At 35.8% G+C, this 21,689-nt stretch overlaps 1 protein-coding gene across 5 annotated transcripts in view; it reads right to left on the reverse strand.

The window, feature by feature from the left end:
- Positions 1 to 21,689, reverse strand: part of LOC131664658 (proton-coupled folate transporter) — a 690,091-nt gene that overhangs the window by 218,154 nt on the left and 450,248 nt on the right. For all 5 annotated transcript variants that reach the window (XM_058935980.1, XM_058935965.1, XM_058935972.1 and 2 more), the window contains one exon: positions 7,194 to 7,277. In XM_058935980.1, the coding sequence (XP_058791963.1) occupies positions 7,194 to 7,277 (84 nt within the window). Of the gene's footprint in view, positions 1 to 7,193; positions 7,278 to 21,689 lie in introns of those variants that run through there.

Below are 21,689 nucleotides of genomic sequence, written 5' to 3' on the forward strand. Positions count from 1 at the left end.
AAAATGAAAAAAAAAAAAAAAAAAAAAAAAAAAAAAAAAATCAGACACCATTAATCACATTAGAATGGCTCATTCGATTCGCCGTTCTAATGGGGGGCTATGTAAGCTATGTTCTAATGTGGATACATATGTAACGGTCCAGTCTGATTTGTCTCCTATTTTCCTCTGCAAAACGGCAACCCGTCACACACGAGACAATTAGAAAAAATCGGTAATTGAGCGTAGGCGCTTTTCACACGTATATGCAAATGTGTTAGGGCAACTTTGCGAAAACATTACTATATAAGGAGCGTGACGTCACGACCGTGGGAAAATTTATTGTTTACAACAGAAAATCGTCAATTATAAAGTTTTTAAACAAACAAAAGTATTTCTTAGTTAAATTTGATGCGCTGATTCTGGATTTCATGTTGATATAACTCTCAAATCGATATTTGTTAGTCAAATCTAATCTACAAGTTAATATTGTTAGTTATTTTGCAATAAACAATGATATTATTATTTCGAGCATACGATTACAATCTCGACGTATTGAAACAGAAAAACAAGAATTTGACACTTTGATAACTAATTACCCATTAAGTTATCAATAAATAAACAATTTATAATTTTTTAAACAATTAAAATAACACGGTTAGATAGAGAATCGATCATACGTATCTGTAAAATTGATGATTATGATTGTTACTAATTTGCTGATTTTTAAACCGCTAAAAAAGAAATTTGCAAATCTGTTTTTCAATTATTATTCAAAATTAAAAAGCAACATTAATCATCTTTTATTTAAATAACATGCTTCTAACCACAAGCGATTTTTTCATGTAAAAATTTTCCATAATTTTATTGTAAAAACGGCGTAATTTGATTATTAAATTGTATAACTTATAACTTTGAGAGGCGATTTTTCCTCGAGATGAAATTTATATTAAAAAATTCATCTTTTCTAGCTTAATTTTTTAAATCACATAATTGCAATTTCGATCGAGCCATTTTGCAATAAAACATGTACAAAATTTGCGTCAAAGACAAAAATAGCGTTGTAGGGGCTACCAAGCGTAGAAAGGAGCCCATTTCGCATGTATAAATTCGCTCTTCGCTGCGGCAAAAGGACTCACTTTCCTACCTTGCTTAGCAGCGCGAGCACTGTGTAGAAATAAAGCCTCAGCTATTTTCTGAGACGAATTTCTTTTCAGTGGTTAGCCTGTTGAACTCCTTTCCTACTGATCTCTAAGAGCTCAACTCATGAGACTATTTCTCCCATGAGAAAAAAGCAGCCTTAGAGATCTTCCCTCCTGAAACATATCTATTGTTGAGAAGTCAAATTGAGTAGTATTTGCGGCGCTGTCGGGCCTCTCCCCGATAGATGCCATTGCTATCAATTGCACTTCGAAGCAGCTCATCGAGTTGGCAAGCCTGGTGGTTTGCCACTCGAAAGATTTTCTTTTGTTATTTAGATTGCGCGCGTGTCAACTTCTTGCTTTTCTCGGAGACGTTATTGCGAATTTAAAGTCCAAACTATTATTTTAATAACGCGAGATACACTCAAACGTTACAGTACTTTTTCTTATTTTCTGCGAGAAGTGTAACTCGACCCATGAAGTTATTTGCAGTCCCGACCTCTTTGATAATGAAGGGCGAGTGAGGCTGCGGAATACTATGGGAATGAACGATGCGTTTTGATAGTTGACGTTGCACGAATTATGCGCTGCTCCCCTGTAACTAAAATAAACGAGGTAGGTAAGTAACATTAAGGTAAGTAATTTATTTTATTTACTCACTAGCCAATAAGATAACAGTAATCTCTGACTTTCCTTTGATCCTCTTTGAAAGATTTATGACAAATGTGACAGGTCTTAACCACAAATAACAAAAATGTCTCTTGATCCGAGGGTCGCATCTTTTTAATATTCTTGTATCTCTCCTATAAATCAGTCAATAGAGTCTGAAGTTGCTGAACGAGCCATTCTGCAGGAGATAATTCCTCATCTGACACCTTTCTTTATGTTTTTTAAATGGAGCGATTATCGTTAAAGCTGCATTTCATGTATAAACCAATGCTGTAAGCCTCGTGTTCTTCATCGATACGTTCATCATCTTTTACTGGTTTCAAGACACTCTCTAAGTCGGTATATATAACAAATGGTACCAATTCTCTGTGATTATGATTTTTGAGCTGTATGTAAGGGTCCTATCTATAAGCTCTTAGACTATTTTCTCATTTTCGCTGTATTACGGCAATCCGCTAAACTCACAAACCTACACCTATCAATTAGTATATTAAACGGTGCCATCTCGTGTATTGTATGATTGTTTTAGAGCAAGAGTCAAATTTTATGATTAGATAAGGAGCGTGACGTCAGTATACTTATAGATATATATATGCCAATTTTTATTATTCAATGAAAATGCGTTATTAATAGTAATTTCAATGAACCAAAGTATTTTTCACGTAAATTTTAGGACATAGATTAATATTGTCATGTTTTCAAATATTTTAAATCCTAGAACATTATTGAATTTTAATGTACAAACTTCATTTATTTATCACTTTGCAAATCTTAATTATTTTAATAAAGCGGATACTCTGAGCTCGAGATGACAATCTTAGGAACATGAGTAAGAATTCGTTTTATTGATAGCAACTTAGTTACTATTGTTATAAATAAATAAAAAAATCAATAATTTATATAAACAAATAAAAGTATATAAATCAAAAGCGTTGATTTTGCACTTGCTGACATAATTGTTAGAATTGATAATTTTTTATTAGCCGATTTTATTTTACATTATAAGATTTCGCCAAAAACATAAATTAATTATTATTCAAGTATTATTAAATAATTTAAGTATTTCTTATTAGTAATGATGTCTATAAGCGACAAGTTATTTTTCTATGTAAAAAATTTCAAATATTTTATTGTAAAATTTGCGCTATTGGATTAACTAATTTTGTTATTAACTAACTTTGTTAGTTAATAACTCTTAACTACGATTTTTGTGATAAATGAAAATTATGCTTAAATGATCTATATTACATTTGTATTTTTTTGTAATGGTCCAGTCTGATTTGTCCCTTTTTCCCTCTGCAAAATAGCAACCCGTCGTGCACGAGAAAACAAAAGAAAAGCGGTAATTGAGAAAAGGCGCTCTTCTCACATATATGTAAATGTGTTAGGGCAATTCAGCGAAAACAAGACCATATAAAGAGCGTGACGTCACGACCGTGGGAAATTTATTGTTTACAATGCAAAATTGACAATTGCAAAGATTTCAAATGAACAAAAGCATTTTTTTAATCAATTTTGATGCGCTGATCTTGAATTTCGTGTTGTTGTAGTTATCAAATATGTATTTATTAGTTTAATTTAATTTACAAGTTAATAATATTAGTTATTTTCCAAAACAAATAATTATATTGTTAATTCGAATATGCAATTGCATTCGTAACGTATTGAAACAGAGAAGCAAGAATTTGACACTTTGGTAATTAATTTTTTACTGAGTTATCAATAAATAAATAATTTATAATTTATTTAAACAATTAAAATTGCGTTGTTAGATAGCGATTGGATTGTATATATCTGTAAAATTAATAAAAATGATTGTCACTCATTTGCTGATTTCTAAATGGCTAAAAAAGAAATTTGCAAATTTATTTTTAAATTATTATTCAAAATTGGATAGTTATATTAATCGTTTTTAATTTAAATAATGTTCCACTAATCACAAGCAATTTTTTGATGTAAAAATTTTCCGTAAATTTATTGTAAAATTAGTGTTATTTGATTATCAAATTGTATTACTTATAACTCTAAAAGGCGATTTTTCCTCGAGAAAAGATTTATATTAAAAAATTCGTTATTTCATACTTAATTTTTTAAATCATAAAATGGCAATTTCGATCAAGCCATTTTGCGACAAAACATGTGCAAAGTTTGTATCAATTTTAAAAATAGCGTTGTAGGGGCTACCAAGCGTAGAAAGGAGCCGATTTCGCAAGTATCAATTCGCTCGTCGCTGCGGCAAGAGGATTCACTATCCTACCTTGGTTAGCAGCGCGAGCATTGATTTGAAATAAAGACTCAGCAATTTTCTGAGACTAATTTCTTTATTCAGTGGTTAGCCTGCTAATTCCTTTCCTTGCGATACCTAAGCGCCCAACTCATAAGACTATCTCTCTTCTGAGAAAGAAGTAGCCTTAGATATCTTCTCTCTTCAAATTCATTAACTGCTAAGAAATTAAATTGAGTGTTTATTGCGGCGCTGTCGGGCTTCTCCCGGATAGATGCAATCATACTCAATAGTATTTCAAAACGATTCATTGAAATAGAAAACTTTGTGTTTGCTATACGATGAATTTTGATATTTCATTTCTTGTAGAATATATGAGGTCTGTCCGGAAAGTATCGGGCCTACCTTTATATTTCCGTGCTAGCGTTATTCTTTATCATCTGGTGGGTGGCATCCTTCAAAGTAATTCCCACTTGATTGAATAACACGGTTCCATCGATGTTTCCACTTTTCAAAACAGTCGTGGAACTCACTTTTAGGGATAGCCTTAAGTACACACGTCGCATTGTTTTCAACCGTTGTTTTGTCATCGAATCGGTGTCCTTTGAGTGGTTTTTTTAGTTTTGGAAACAGCCAAAAGTCACAAGGGGCTATGTCGGGACTGTATGGAGGTTGTCAAAGCAATGCGATATTGTGTTTGCTCAAAAACTGCTGCACAAGCGGACGTGGACTTCCACTACGGCGCTCTCTCCTAAGGTCAGGTACCCTTGTTCATTTCTTGGTGCGCGCCTCGATTTCTCTCTCTCTCTCTCTCTCTCTCTCTCTCTCTCTCTCTCTCTGAGCATCATATCGGCCGGACGCGGATGAGTGGCTGCGTGCGTGAATTCGCACCGCACTCGCGGGAACTCGCGGGAAAGTTGTAAGGCGATGTTCTGTCTCCTGTGCGTTAATTCACACGGAACAGACTCGTTCGGACTTGGCCGACGCACAAGTCGAATGCCGTACGTGTAGAATAAGGTTTGGAATAAAATGTAAAGGACTATTTAAAAAGATGAATTTCTTTATATAACCTGTCTCTTTTGTAATTAGATAAACCGCGATTATTGATACTGCCGGATGATTGAAGCCCTCATTAATTTTCCGCGACGAAGCGAATACGCCTTCCGAGCCTTACCCTTGAAAATAATTTGTGACGCGACGTTGTTTGGGCTTATTTTCCACGCAAAACTTGAAAATTATTAACGTACGTGTTACATAGTCTAGGAGTTCACAGATAGGACCGTTACAACCGAGTTCATCAATAATGCTCTTTATTATTTATTTGAAGAAATACGTTATGAAATAAATGCAATTGAGATAGATAAAACAAAAAATGTTGGTTTGACAACTCTTATGAAGAATTAGCTTTCACTCATTCCCAGTCAGAATTCAATTACTGAAAATGCAGGATGGTTTGGCAGTAATATGGTTACAATTACAAATGATCATGGTGATTTTGACATTGCTATTGCCTTTAGTATGTTATTGGAATTAGCTAAAGACTATCGGAGAATTGTTGTAAACATCAAGCATGAGGTTATTCTTAAAAGATCTGGAAATGATATGAATACTGTTAAAGTTACCTGAACAGCAGGCGCTACATCTACTCTTGAAAGATTTAAACTTCATTTGATTAAAGTAAAAAGGCTGATGCTTTATGTAATAGTGGCTGATAGGAAAAAAAATCAAACTACTCAATTATATTGAATGCAGTAAAGCAATAACTGTGAATTATCACACTTGGGAGATGTTCAAGTATCCAAAATTACATTTCACATCAAAGCATGTTTGGAGTATGAAAACGTCAAATCCATTGGAAAAGTCTCGCTTTGTCATCTTAGCCTTTCAAACTAAACGAAAAAGTTCAGTGACTGCTGATGATAGTAAATCTGATCACTGTAATATCAGCAATATAAAACTATTTCTCAATTCTCAATGCTATCCATATGGAAATCTAAATCTATATACATAAAAAAATCAGTACGCAGTACTTTATAACATGTATGGTAATTTCCAAAACGCTTACTATAGGAATGAAAATGAGCCATTATTCAACAAGAATTATTTTATCAATAACATTTCTCTAATAGTCATTGATTGTTCAAAACAAAATGAATCAATGAAAACTGCACCTGTAGATGTACGCCTTGAATTTGACACAAGAGTATAATTTTCCTGATAATACTGCTGCCTGCTGTTTAATTCTATATGAGCGAATCGTGGAGTACAATCCAATCAGCGGTAATATGAGAAAATTAGTTTTGTATATTCTTTTGTATATTAGTTTAGTATATTACTAATGAAAAAATCATTTAAAAACAATATTTATAATGTAATATCAATTACATTTGTATTAAATTATATTAATAAATGGAAGTTGAATTAAAAAATGACTATCTTTTATTATAGTTATAATATCCCCTTTACCAGCTATAATTGAAATATATTTAGATTTCTTAAGTGAGATGGGGGGGAGAGAGAGAGAGAGAAGCATCCACATTATTGGAGACTCGCTTAGCCAGCACATAACTTAGCAAGCGCACCTCAAGCTAGAGACGCTACCCCCTCTCCGAAGGCCCACGCCGAGTCAGCATATAGTTGACCGAGCGCTCTACCAGCTTTTATAGGGTCCTATCTTAATAACCTATATAGAAGGAATCTACCTTGTATAATAAGCAGACTCATTAGTCACAATTTTTGGGATATATGCGGGATTGAGCTAGATGGTGATATATGTGTGAGTGCTTTGTATATCTGTATGTATGAGAGAGAGAGAGAGAGACAGAGAGAAACAAAATATCGAAAAAACAAGCTGTAAAAAAATAACGACGATTGGGAGAAGCGCGTATACGTACCTATGAAGCAACTTCTAAACGACTAATAAATAAAGCACTCAACGTATTGGGGATATGCCGATAGATTTATAATAAAAGATATTGACTGATAACTTTTTTTATGTGATATGCTACTCTTGTTTTAAATTACAGAAATAAATTATTTTTATATAAATAAAATCGCCTATATAATAAGAAAACCAAACATCATAAGATATTTGTTATTTAAAGCATTTTTTAGCGAAATTCTTTATTAATTATTCATGTTATCTGTGAGTATTATTAACGTTATACTTAAAAAAATATTACCTCGCTCTTCTACAGGAACAATTTTTGAAGCGATCGATCTTAAAGCTGGCGCTGCAATTGGACCTAGAGCTGCGATGATGGCACCTGCAAAATCAGAAACTTTATAATATATTTTTCTTTGTATTTAGCATTTAAGATAGGTAAAAAAAGAAAGTTTTATGTACAGTGACCTCATAGGCTTAAAAAAATTTAATTCTTATTGTTCGTGAATAGTAAGTGGTTTATTCTGTATAGTTCTGAATTTTGTTCTATATAATTTTGAATTTGGAAATTAGACAATACCGTACAAGATCAATATTTTGTTGAAATTTGAATCCAAAATTTTAGAGCAATTTTTTAATTTAAATCGGTTTCATTTTGATAGGTGACAACTCGCGCGAGGCGAGTTTGTCCCATACGAAGGCCTTTTTAACAGCCGAGCGGCCTTAGACTCGGGCGGCAGTCAGGCTTTCGGGCACCCCGGCCCGTTCGCGCGTCAATAATGAAATCCCTGTTAATTATAATTCGACACTCGATATCGTTTTTGTAAAACAAATAATTGAACGTTTATAACGTTTTTCGCTTATTTATTAAAAGGAAAAGTGTAATAGCGATTTTCTTTAATATAGTGGGGAAGCATATGGATACACGTACAGGCGTTTATAATTATAATATTTATTCTAGTCTCTTTCACAACATAAATAAGTTAAGCAGAATAGAGAGATATATATATATAAATTCTCAGACGCGTAATTTTCACCCCTCGATGTCTATTATTTTTTTGGTTACATAAAAAGTATTACTCACTTTGTATTAATATTGTAAATATAAATTGGTCCAAAATATTATTCGCTTCGTGATGTGGCCAATCACTTTTTCTTTGAATCTGATAAGATCAACTGGTCCAATATATTTTTTTATACAATACTTTAGCAACACGCAAGAAAATGATAATTCCTATGATTTTCGTTGTCCAATATATTCTTTATCCAATAGTGTAGCAACACGCAAGAAAATGATAATTCCTATGATTTTCGTTTACACAAAATTATTAAAACAATTGTACTCGACACTTCTAATACTTAATCGCAACTCAAACAATTATATTCTCAAACTCTTATTACGGATTTAACTCCAGTAGGAAAATATGCGGCCTTCTTAGTCGAGCGCTCACTCCTAACTGACTAATCTCCTTGTCTACGGTCGTTGTTTTCGCCGGTTCATTATATATCTTTTTTCATCGAATTCCGTCTCTTTCTCGCACATACGCTTTAGACGTTTACGCTTCTCGTATCGGCTCGTCTTACCTAGCTAAGCACGCTGACCAAAGCAGGCTGTCGCAGCATGCTGCCGCAGCGTGAATCAGCCTCTGCCGCACATTCCTACCGAGTCGCGCACACGAATACTGCTAGCTGTACTATGTCCGAACGGAAATCTCGGGTCCGAAATATTATTCAACAAAATACAATTATAACACAATGAAGTGTCACGTAACATCCCTCCCCCCTTAGAATCGTTGCCGTCCTCGGCCATGTATCAAGAGCCACAGGGTCTGCAATGGGTCGGTAAGGAATAAATTAGTGACTAAATTAGTAAATATATAGGTCCTTTATTCCTAGTCCATTATTATAATTAATGATAGCGTATAAAGAAGGGGGTGTGTACATATATTTAATAAGGGAATAACCCGGTCCTAGATTGCTATCCGCGCTAAATCATCCGTGATGGCCTGCGCCGTGTTGTTGGTCCTTGCCGCTGATTCTGTAGGTCCAGCGAGGTCGATTAATGTTTGTTCTGGTTTTACTTTACTAACATAATCAAAATTCCTAATACTACAGACCTCCAGGTGCTAGTCCCATTCTCTTAATTCTATGGACCTGCCGCAGAAGTAATGCTTTCTTAAATTACCACCGATCTGCATATCGCAGAGTAACACGTGCTTGCTACGTTCATTAGAGGTGATCCAGTGGCCGCAGAGATCATGTTTTTCGTAGAGGTCCAACGCGTTTTCGCCGTACCTTACGATCCTCGGGCGAATAAGTCTGGCTTTTAAATACTGGCCAAGCTTATTCGCGACCACCCTTTCTGCGTCGGAGGTATAAATAAATGCGGCGAATCCCATTGAACCTTTCCCATTCCGCATTGGTACGTAATTTATGTAGTCCATAGGGCCAAATTTTAGTAAGGCCTTATTTGCCATTACTTCGGTCCAATTATAGGGTAGTAAGAAGTTAATCCTATTTAAGCGATCGTGTTTAGGACCAAGGTTTTTTGTTTGGGGGACCAGAGCGGCACTACTCAGGCCGGTGTTTTGCCCATCCTCGTCATCAGATGAGTCTGGTACATTGGCGGTTTTCGAGAGGTCGTAGTCGTCAAATATTGCCTTCTCAAGCTAATAATAAGTCGGCAATTCCTCTTCCAGTCCTAGAACTTCCTTGGAAAACGGTTTTCGATCGTTGAATAACTGCTCGATTGCCTCCACGGCATGAATGGGGTTCACAAAGTAGAAGACCGTGCATCCTAGGCTTTCCCTGAATTTCTCGGGAATCACCACGTCGATCATCTTCTCTAGAGGTCCATATTGGCAAGCGAGCCACATTGCTTCCGCTTTCCTGTTTGGGTCCATGTATACCATTGTAAGCCCATAGTTCTCATTAAGCATCGGCTCAACGTCATATATGAGCCGTGGGTCCATGTTAAAGATCTTCTGTAAATTTTAAGTATGGTCCTTTAGAAAGATGAATGATAAAATATAGATAAATCGGAAGCGAAATGTACTACGAGAAGCGTTAGACGGGGTATTACAATTATTTCACGGGTAGTATCTACAATCATGCGGTTATTCAAGGTATTATCTAATCGTCGGCGCGTGTATATAACTAAGATTAACAAAAGTGACAAAGATGATCACACTTAGTTTGAAAGAATTCCCTTTAAGCTATAAAATATTTATTTTTAGATAACGTTTTAGTGTAATTAACTTTCTCCCTTTTGCCCCATTTTATACATAAGTTTCTAAATATACTCGCTTTTGGTCAATGTTTGTGCTTATTTCATCTTCAGGTGGAGTATCAGCTTGGTCCATGGACTTCGCGTTTTTCGCGGGCTGCTGAATCAAGGTGGTCAATTGTTTGGTACCGGCTGAAGAGATCGATTGTGTATTTACCTTGGGTTCAGGGTCAATTGTGGTTTTAGTTGTGCTTACGACTATAAGGTGTGACGGTGGTCTTCTAACTTCTGATTTTGGATAACGTTCGTTAGCCTTTTTCTCCCTTATCCTTTTCTGATGCTGCCACATGCAAGTCCTATCATGGTCTTCGTAAATCGTAAGCTCTATTTGTTTATCACATAACCAGTGGTGTTTGGTTACATGATCCCGATTCCAATGTCGTTTCCGTACCTGTGCGAATTCTGCGCCATATATTGGATCACACCTTTCTACTGCCCTGTTAGCGTCAGCTGCATCGTAGTATTGGACGTATCCCAAGGCCAATGATCCTCTCGAATCTTTCAATACTTTGTGATATAGCAAGGGTCCGAATTCTACGAAATGCTCGAAAAAGGCCACTTCTCTTTGTTTTTCTTCTATAATCCACGGTAGTCTGCAGAATAAGAGTGTGTTATCAGTTGGTCTTGGTGAAGATTTCCTAAAGACTCTGGTCCTTTCTATACGCGATGAATGTTTAGTTATAGGGTCAGGGGTCCATGATTTAGTCCTCCTAGCTATTCTAGCATGTTCGATTTGATCGAATTTACATAACACAATTTTTACGCTGCTATTGGCCATTTTTTTCAGTGCATGAAACTCCTGAACTAGTCCGATCTGTTCCAATCTGCGTAGAAGTTCATTTAATAGCAGGTGGTCAGGGTAAAGAATTTTTATACTTTTAGGATCCTGTACCGTATTACTGGTTATTTCACTCATGTCGTGTTTTCTTCTCTTTTTTTTCTGAAACAGATCGTGAGTTGGTCATATAAGTATGTTAGTAGTCATTAAGTTAATTCTGCGATTTGGGTTTGCAGTGCAAGAGTATTGTCGTGTCGCTTTTGGGGGTTAGGTTTCGGTGTAGATGATGCTATTGATTTTGTTTCATTTTGGTCCAATGAGCCCTAGCTTTACGTATGACCAACGGGTTTTCTTGGTTCATCCGTCCGTTTAGAATCCCTCCTAGTCTTAGTCATTTTTAGATTTTGGAAAATCGATGTGGTTCTTGCGATAGGGTCTCGATTAGGTCTACGAACGTCGGGTGATTTGTGAGTTTTAGTGCTATGTGAGGTTCATGTGCAGTTAGTGCACCATTTATACGCAAGTGCAATTAGTAATATTATCATAATAATATTGATACTTAGTCCTCCGTAGATCAGTCGGGATTGATAGGTAGTAATTTTATTGTGTTGAATTATAGTTTCTGCCTTCTCCAAAATGTCATTTAAAGCCTTTTCCTGGCTAGTCCACATTCCAGATTGCGGGACCCATTTTTCTAATTTTATATCTGAATCGAATAAGAGATGTACGGTAGGATATAGAGTCGTTAAGTTGAGGTTCAAATTTGGTTTATATAGATAAATGTTTGTATCATTCTGTTTTGCTTCTGTTAACAGAGTCGCGTCGCTCGTGTATCCAATACAGCCTGGGGCGATTTTGAGTATCCCTAGCCCTTGTATGTGGATCATCTGGTTCATTCGGTCCGGACAAGCGATTCGTATAGTGTCCAATTGATGAGCAGAGAAAATCCACGACCCGTCCATCGAAATATAATTCCACTGCGTCGTTTCCTGACTTTTCAATACTATATCACAATGATTCAACTTATGGTTGGATGGTTGTATTAGCATTCTTAATTCACAATTCTTATTCAGATTAACATCTAGAAGGGGTCCTTTTACTGAGCATACAAAGGTGTAGTGAGTTCGAATGCAATCTGATAGAGATTAATGGTCCATTTGCATATACTGTTTTTGATCCGAGCTCAAGGCTAAGTAAGGGTAATTATATTTTATATATGCCGACCTTCTTTTAGAGATCGATAATTGTGGTACTAATATAGAATGCAATCTATATAAATTATAGTCATTTCTGTCCACAAGGGGCAAGTGCACCACTATATATGTCCTTCCTTCGCGATGCGATGCATCAATTTTTGAAATTCTAACAACTTCTTCCGCTCTAAGATACTCCGTTGGAATGGGAAAATCAAGTTCCATTACAGTACAGTGCCGCTCACGCACTTTTACCCCCCCACGGACAAAATCAGTCTAACTTCAAAGTTTTATATCTCTGGTAGAAATTAACGTACAGAGACGCGCGTGGGTGCGTTTGAAAGGTCTTTCGGAGAGCTTTCAAATGATATGATTCACGGTTGCCATCGATTGTTTTTTTAAAATTTTGCAACAATTATGCAAAATTGAAAATTCTGAAATTTTTTTATTATTTTTGACAATTAGCCAATTTTGGAAAAAAAATCGTACGAAAATTTGAAGTACACCATTTTTTAGCTATTACCAAGCCCTATCTGAATCACTCATCAAAAATTTATTTTCGTCAAATATGACGCGCGCACGGACATTTTTTCCTGGAAGTGACAGTTTTTTTCAACATTTTTTATCTCCGTCAAATTGTAACAATCGAAAAAAATTTATAGGAGAAAAAATGTTTGTTGTTTCACGTAGAATACTGCAATAATTTTTTTTTTGGTTTTTCGAAAAATTTCTTTTTTCGGTTTAAATTATTTTTCAAGGTCGAAAAAAAAAAGATTTTTTTTTTTTATATAATTTACGATACTTGTTATGTAGTATTATTGAATGGATGGAAAAAAATTTTTTTTGTGGTTTCTCATCTTTTTAGCGTACCGACTGTGAGAAAAAAAAATTGAAAAAAACCGAAAAAAAAAATTTTTCGAAAAACCAAAAAAAAAAATTATTGCAGTATTCTACGTGAAAAAACAAACATTTTTTCTCCTATAAATTTTTTTCGATTGTTACAATTTGACGGAGATAAAAAATGTTGAAAAAAACTGTCACTTCCAGGAAAAAATGTCCGTGCGCGCGTCATATTTGACGAAAATAAATTTTTGATGAGTGATTCAGATAGGGCTTGGCACTAGCTAAAAAATGGTGTACTTCAAATTTTCGTACGATTTTTTTTCCAAAATTGGCTAATTGTCAAAAATAATAAAAAAATTTCAGAATTTTCAATTTTGCATAATTGTTGCAAAATTTAAAAAAACAATCGATGGCAACCGTGAATCATATCATTTGAAAGCTCTCCGAAAGACCTTTCAAACGCACCCACGCGCGTCTCTGTACGTTAATTTCTACCAGAGATATAAAACTTTGAAGTTAGACTGATTTTGTCCGTGGGGGGGGGGGGGGGGGGGGGGGTAAAAGTGCGTGAGCGGCACTGTATGTTTGATATCATTAACTATTTGATGCAGCATATCAGTGTCTATTAAATCTGGGTGCACTTTTCCTTCTTTTAATGCGTGGAGAATTTCTAGAAATCTTTCTGAACCTTTAATGAAATAATCTAACCCATTAAGTGGCAAACGTCCATGGCTGCAATGCTTCGATTTGACATTATGCCATTCGTACAATTCTCAATAGATTTGGATGAAATTTGGTTTCCTTATGTTTTAGTGTATGCTCTTTCGAAAAATCACCAAGTTTTTTTGAAAATCTTGACAGAAAAAAAATATGGCCGATTTTTTTGAAAAAATTCCAAATTTTTTTCAATTTTTCTCCAAATTTCGCTCTGCTGAAAAGAAATGGACGGTAAAATAGGCTCCCTAAATAATTTTTTTCGCGACATGGGACAATTATCTTTCAAGCGCATTCGACTTTATTAAAAAATATTGATTAGAAAAAAAAATATGGCGGTTTTTGTTATGTTTTATCTATGAGCGAAGCTTTACTTTCATCAATTTCTAGAAAGAAAATTGAAGAATACCATCTTTGGTTTGATAATTACTACACAAATCCAGACTTACTTGTTCATTTAAAAAAGCTTGGCTTACGAGCTACTGGTGTAATGAGGAAAGATCGTATACCAGTAAAAAATGAAATTGATAAAAAAGCTCCTCGTGGAACTTTTAAAGTTCAATTTGAAAAAAATAGCGGAATGAACTTCGTAACCGTGGTAGATTCTAAACAAGTTTCGATTATTTCAACTACAGCTGGTGTTACACCAACAAAAGAAGTGAAACGCTACTCCAAAGAAAAAAAAATAAGAACTGACATTTCTATGCCACTTGTGTTTTCACTTTACAACTTATTTATAGGAGGTGTTGACCTACACGATCAGTACTGTAGTGCTTTATTACCTATTATTAGAAGTAAGAGATGGACTTGGCCAATATTGATGAGAATTATCCAGTCTTCTATTGCAAATGCAGTAATACTCTATAATGCTTGTTCAGGCAAAAAAAAGTAAGCGCAAAGAAATTCGCTTTGAGTATTGTAGATAGTTATGTCAAAAACGCTAAATTAGGTGATTTGAAAAACCACAATTTGAGCCTAACTATCAGAAGAAGAGCTTGCAATGGACACGAATGTGCTACTCGTACGTTTTACATGTGCAAAGAGTGTAAAAAGTATTATTGTAGTCAATGCTTTGCTAATTTACACAAGTAAATAATTGGTAACAAATGATTGTCAAAAAGAAATATTTCTAAAAACATAAAACTTGAATACAAAAAAATACAAAAAAACAAAAATTATAAAATACAAAAATACAAACAAAAATACAAACAAAAAAAATATTAAAGCGGAGATCTTTTAATTTAAAAAATTTTATTTAGCTGCGTAAATTCACAAAACTTGGATTGTATTTCCGTTACATTTTCGGTTGAATTCAAATACATACCAGCCATAAAATCACTAAGAATTGTCAAAAAAACATGTTTGGAGAGAAACTTAATTATTATAAAATTTTTCAAAAATTTTCAATTTTTTATTTTTAAAAAAATTTTCAAATTTCGAAAATTCTCACATGTTTCTTGACCACTTCTAAGCACTTTTTGTTCTATAATATTTTTTTCAAAAGTTGATATTTTTCGAGTAAAAAAATCATGAATTTCTAAATTACACTACGATACAAAAACCGCCATATTTTTTTTTCTAATCAACATTTTTTAATAAAGTCGAATGCGCTTGAAAGATAATTATCCCATGTCGCAAAAAAAATTATTTAGGGAGCCTATTTTACGGTCCATTTCTTTTCAGCAGAGCGAAATTTGGAGAAAAATTGAAAAAAATTTGGAATTTTTTCGAAAAAATCGGCCATATTTTTTTTTCTGTCAAGATTTCCAAAAAAACTTGGTGATTTTTCGAAAGAGCATACACTAAAACATAAGGAAAACAAATTTCATCCAAATCTATTGAGAATTGTACGAATGGCATAATGTCAAATAGAAGCATTGCAGCCATGAACGTTTGCCACTTAATGGGCTAATCTAGATTCCAACATTCTTCCAAAAGATTGTACAGAAATCATATATTCTAAGCATGCGTTTTCATTTTCTAATTTTTCGAATTTCTGCTGCAGCTGGGTTCCAAGCTGAAAGATTTTGTCACCTTGTATGTCTATCATTTTGAATAATTTGTTTATTCCCGTGGTAATAATGTGTGTCCTTTTATTAAAGAGGTTGATTAACGATTTCTGGTCTTGGTATAATTGATCGATGTTTGCGTCTATTTTATTCGTTTAGTCCACAGTTTCCAATCCAAACAAACTGTGGCTTAAGCTTCCTATCCCTCCAAATGGTATTAGTCTTTTGTTCCTGATGCTTCCGGGTCCCCGAACCCTGGGTGGTTGGATGTTTCCCATGTTTCCGATTGATTCAGTAATTTCCGTTTGTAGTTGTTGAAGCGTGAGCTCTTTCACATCCAAAATATCTTTGTTTAACATGTTGTTGCACGTCATTCCATCTAGGTGTTTGGTGCAATTCCCAAGTAATATATGAAGGTCATGTATTATGGTTGTCCTTGCCAAGAAGTACTTCGTATCAACTGTAATTTATACTTTCCAATCCGCTCTTTTTATTCTCATGGAGTCCAATTTTTCATAATATAATCCTGGGTTTTGGCTCAAATTTTCTATCGTGTAAGCTTGGAGGTCCGTAACAGATAATGCGAATACGGAGAGAAAGGAAAGTAAGATTAGATACATATTAAATGAAAGGAAATATATTAAAAGAAATAGTACCTGAAAGAACAGAACAAAATAAATAGTATAGGCGAAGAATATAGAACAGATAAGATAAGTGAGTAATTGAATTTATATAGCTACGCCTGAAGTTTATGTTTATCCATATGCTTCCGCACCGTTTTTCCATTGGGTAATTCTAATAAAACGTTCTTATAATTCAAAATTTCAACGATTTTTAGAGGTTTTTTATAATAACTATCAGCTTTTCCTACCCGAGGTTCGTTTAGTATCCAGGCGTAATCACCGATTTTCCCTTTAAAGGGTCTAGCGTGTTTATCATATTGGTCTTTAGATTTTTCCTTTTCACGAATTTGATTATCACCCGCCGCTATCTTTAGTTCTGTCAAACGTAAGACTAGATCGCGTAGGTATTGATTATAGGTCCCTAATTTTTCCTCCTGATCATTTTGTTGCTTTTGTACGAAGTTAACATTGAGACTGCGCAATAAATTTGTCCATATGTTAGGGTTCGAGTCCCCATGCTTTGCCCTTGACTTATTTCTTGATTCTATACGCAACGCTTCTTTATAAGCATTCTCCAAGGTTTTAGGGTGTTTGATGTCCACTAAGTCTCCAATTTCTTTTGGCAATCCATCTATGAAAGTCTTAATAATTGAGTTGCGCATTGGAGTCATCATCGTCTCAGTGTACTCTTATAGGTTAATCGGATTCCTTGAAAGTGCGTCTGCGTTGCAGTTTAATTTTCCAGGTTTATACTTGAATGTATATTGGTAATCTGTGAATTTAAACATCCGTCTCATAAGCCTTTGTCCTGGGTCCTTGCGATTATACATAAAGTTTAGAGGTTCGTGATCAGCAACCAGAGTAAACTTCTTACATAGGAGATAAGGTCTGAACTAATTCATCGCATATAAAACTGCAACACACTCCTTTTCCGTGGTAGTATAGTTTCTTTCCGCTTTATTCAATAATCTTGAAAGATACGCTACAGGTCTTTCATGGCCATCCACTTCCTGCGATAGGACCGCTCCTATCGCATAATCCGAAGCATCTGTGGTTAAGGTAAAAGTCTTCCTAAAATCAGGAAAGGCTAGGATCGGAGCCTTACAAAGCATCTGCTTCAGCTTTTCGAAAGCCTCTTCCTGCTCTGGTCCCCAGATATAGGCAACTGCGATGACTGGTTCATTAACGATTGTGGATTCTTTAGTATTGTCATTACTTTTGCTGGAGGTACTCCCGGTTTTTCGGACGTCGATACTTCCTGAATTTCGGTCAACATCGTCTTCGCATTCGGTTGAACTTTCTCTTGGTTCTGGCGGCACGTCTGACAGGGGCCCGTTCCATTCGCCGCTGGGCGAGCCCCATCTGAGTTTAAATTACTTGCATAATTATGTTGCTGGTACTTTGGATTAGGTCTAAGCTCGCCTCTTTGCTGCTGGTCGTAAGCTATTGTTCCATAGCGTTTTCCAGAGGGATGATGATAAGAGTCTGTATCTGGATTATACAGCCGTCCTGCATGTGGTCCATTGTCCTGATAATTTTTGTAACGAGGCTTCCAATTCCTATTTTGGTTCAGTCTCTGCCCTTGAGGTCGAACCTGTTGCTGTCCTTGATTTCTCTGTACAAATAATTGTTGGATTTCTACGGGTAATTGATCCCACTCACCCTCTAATTGTTCCTCTTGGTCGTTTTGTTGGTAGAATTCACCTTATATATTTTTCTCACTTCTGATTTAGGGTATCGTTTTTTTTTTTATTTTTTCTTCCCTGAGTTTATTTTGGTGCTGCCACCTGTAGGTGGTATTGTGATCCTCATAGATTGATGCGTCTATCCATTTGTTGCAAAGCCAGTGGTGCCTAGTTTCATCACTGTGGTCCCATCTTCTTTTCCTTATATCAGCATATCTAGCGCCGTAAATAGGGTTGCATTCTTTTAAAGCTGTTGCGGCATCAGCAGCTTTGTAATACTGAGCGTAGCCTATAGCAAGGGCTCCCTTGTTATCTCGTACCACTTTATGATACACTAAGGGTCCGAATTATACGAAGTGTTGGAAAAACGAGATTTCCCTATAACTCTCTTCAATTGTCCAGGGGAGTCGACAAAATAGTCGGGTTTTCTCTGTGGGCCTAGAGTTGTTTGTTCGTGACGGTTTTGGTTTTCCAATGCAGACACGACTCATCTCGCTTATGTTCCAGTTTTTTTATTTTTCTTGCTTCAATTGCATATTTAATTCTAGTAAATTTGTAGAGAATAATTCTTGTACTATTGTTCGTGAGATTTTGTAATGAATGAAACTCCTCTATGGGTCCGATACTCTCTAATCGTGTCAGGAGTTCGCTCAGCGGTTTATGCTTTAAGTACCGTATTTTGATGCGAGTCGGGTCTATTATCAAGTGGTCGGTCATGTCACTCATGACGATATTGGGTACTGAAACAAATGATCAATAATTTACTGATTAAATAAAAAAAAAATTTATACAGACTCCGCCGTCTGGATTTGTAAGCCCGAAGAATTTTCAGATTTTATCAACGGATTAGGTATAGTCACGGGGGGTTTCGGTTTCTTAGAGGGTTGAATGCGAAAGGTTTCAATTGGAGCTTGTTTTTTTTTCTTAGGTCGTTCTTCAGGCATCCGGGCAGGCAATTCGGACTGTATCTTGTTGGTTGTCTGAGTATATCCACGATCCATCCGTTGATATATAATTCCAACTGGTAATTCGTCGTATTCTCAGAACTATGTCACAATGATATAGTTCATGTTTGGATGGTTGTAATAGCAGTCCTAGTTCGCATTAGCTATTTAGATTAACATCTAAAACAGGTCCTCCTACCGGGCATATAAAGGTATAGTGTGTTAATTCTGTTTCCCATTAGAAGGATCAGTTGCCTCTTAGCCAGGGCCAGCCTCAGCCCATATCTAGACATTTATCTGTTAATTCGTAGCATCGTACGGTTCGGTATCATTTATGCCAACTCTGTGGTGCGTACTGTTATCACTGCTGCGATGTCGCCGGCGTAGGTGACCATCTTCACTCCCGACGGCATCCTCAGTCTCAGTAATGCGTCATATACTATATTCCAGAATTTCAGATCCAAGATAGATCCCTGCGTACACATGAGGTATATGGAGAGTCGAGGCTTTCAAGGGCCTCAAGTATATCACTCCATTTGGCTAGGTTAAGGCATCTTGATGTCCACTGTCTCTATTGGTCTCGCCCTGTAGCAAATGCGCTTCGTCTACGAAAAACTATCCGTGATCTGTCGTATTACCCTTATTGTCGAGCATTGCCTTAGAAAACCATGCCGGTTGTCCGCGGTTCTCCGTTGATGTTACCACATCCGTTAGTTTCGGTTTTATTAGCGCTTCGTACAGTTTACCCGCTGTCTCTAGCAGACTCAGGGGTCTATAGGAAGACGAGGCATTCGGCTTTCTTTTTTTTTTTCATATAAGGTCGCAGTAAATTTTCCCGCAGTGGTTTACGGATTATATATGACCCAGGGTCCTTTTTATATATAGATAAATATATATATATATATATATATATATATATATATATATATATTGTGACGGTAAACGTCAAATTAGCGCTGATAATATGACTTAATTGTTGCCTGTGAGGGCAGCACCTACCGGGGGGACGAAATTCGTAACGAAGGAATTCGGCACGCGAGCAGACGGAACGCGCGCGATTGAAACCGAACTATTGAAGCTTCGACTATCATTGAGTCCGCCCGCTTTCGCTATCGCTATCGCTGATTCACGAGCCGTCAACATCAACACGTAAAGCAGCAACAGCCAGTTATCCAGTTATCCGTGATTGCAGCCGCCAAGGTGCCATCCAGCTGCCAGTTCGGAGCCAGGTCAAGAAAGTGTGTGGGAGGTTTCGCCATCGAGGGCGAAATCATATCCGTGTGCGCGCGTTCGCGACCGGCGACAAACATTCAAAAACAGTTCCGCCCTGTGCGATTTATCCGTGTTTCCTTCGATCGCCTGCAATAATAAGGTAAGCTGGCCAGCTTAATATCGCGATCGCGGGTGCATGATTAATAATTAATTTTCGATATTCGAAGTGTGCATGTAGCGGCTCTAGTAACAAAGAGCAGCGAGCGTCCCGGCAATACGTGTTGTCGATGAGCGAGCGTAGATGTAAACAAACGCGCGGGCCGACTTTGTGTAGTATTTGAGGAATAATAAAAGGTTTAGTTCGTATTACTAACAAGTGTTTTTCGATTCGCTTACACCTCATAGCTTCCACTCAATTTATTATAGGTTATTTACAATTACCGGTTGACTGACGCACGTTTCCACATGCTCTCCGATTTATGTATTGAGCCTAAATAATTACGCGCGTCCTTTTAGTATAATTGCGCGAATAAAATAATTAAACGGTTTTACCCCGTTACAATATATATATATATATATATTATAGATATTAATATTATAGATAATAAATAAATAAAGCCGATAATACAATGATAATAATTCCTAACAAGATAATAATTTATTCAAATAATACTAACCAATAAAATACTAATTATTATTATCAATCAATAACAATTTATTATATATATATAATTATAAATTTCCTTATTTTAATAATTAATTTATATTATTCCATTAATCAATAAATAAATTATATTAATAAAATATATAAATTATTAATTAATAAATTAATTTATTAACCAAAAAATATTTATATCCCATTAACTAATGTACGAGGTGTGATCAAAAAGTAAGGTGAATTTTGAAATTTAGCGGGCTACGTCCGTTCGATCTTCGACTTTTTTATTTGGTTATGTTGGTACACTCGTCTAGAATATACGTTCCAAATTTCAGCTTTGTAGTATGTTTGGTTTGTTTGTGAGAGGCATCAAGGTTAGAAGTGTTTTGCATGCTCCACGATTTGCTGCTGTCTAAAAACATGGATCAAAGAGTTTGCATTAAATTTTGTGTGAAAAATGGAATCAAATGTTCCAAAACACTTGAAATACTGAAAGTGGCATACGGTGAGTCTACTTTAAGCCAAAAAAATGTTTACAAGTGGTATAAACTCTTCCAAGAAGGCCGAGAAGACACCGACGACGAACCTCGTTCTGGATGCCCCAGCACATCAACAACTGATGAGAATGTTGAAGAAGTGAAGAAAATAGTGTTGGGAAATCGTCGAATTACCATTAGAGAAATTGCTGATGATATTGGCATCTCATTTGGTTGGTGCCAATTAATTTTGATGAGTGTTTTAGACCTGAGACGTGTGTCAGCGAAGTTTGTTCCGAAATTGCTCAATTTCCACCAAAAGAAACGTCGCATGAGCATCGCCCAAGAGCTACTGAATGACGTCAACGATGAT

The sequence above is a fragment of the Phymastichus coffea genome, unplaced genomic scaffold (genome assembly GCF_024137745.1).
Source record: "Phymastichus coffea isolate CEN01 unplaced genomic scaffold, Cenicafe_Pcof_1.1 PCOF00003, whole genome shotgun sequence".
NCBI classification, from domain to species: domain Eukaryota; kingdom Metazoa; phylum Arthropoda; class Insecta; order Hymenoptera; family Eulophidae; genus Phymastichus; species Phymastichus coffea.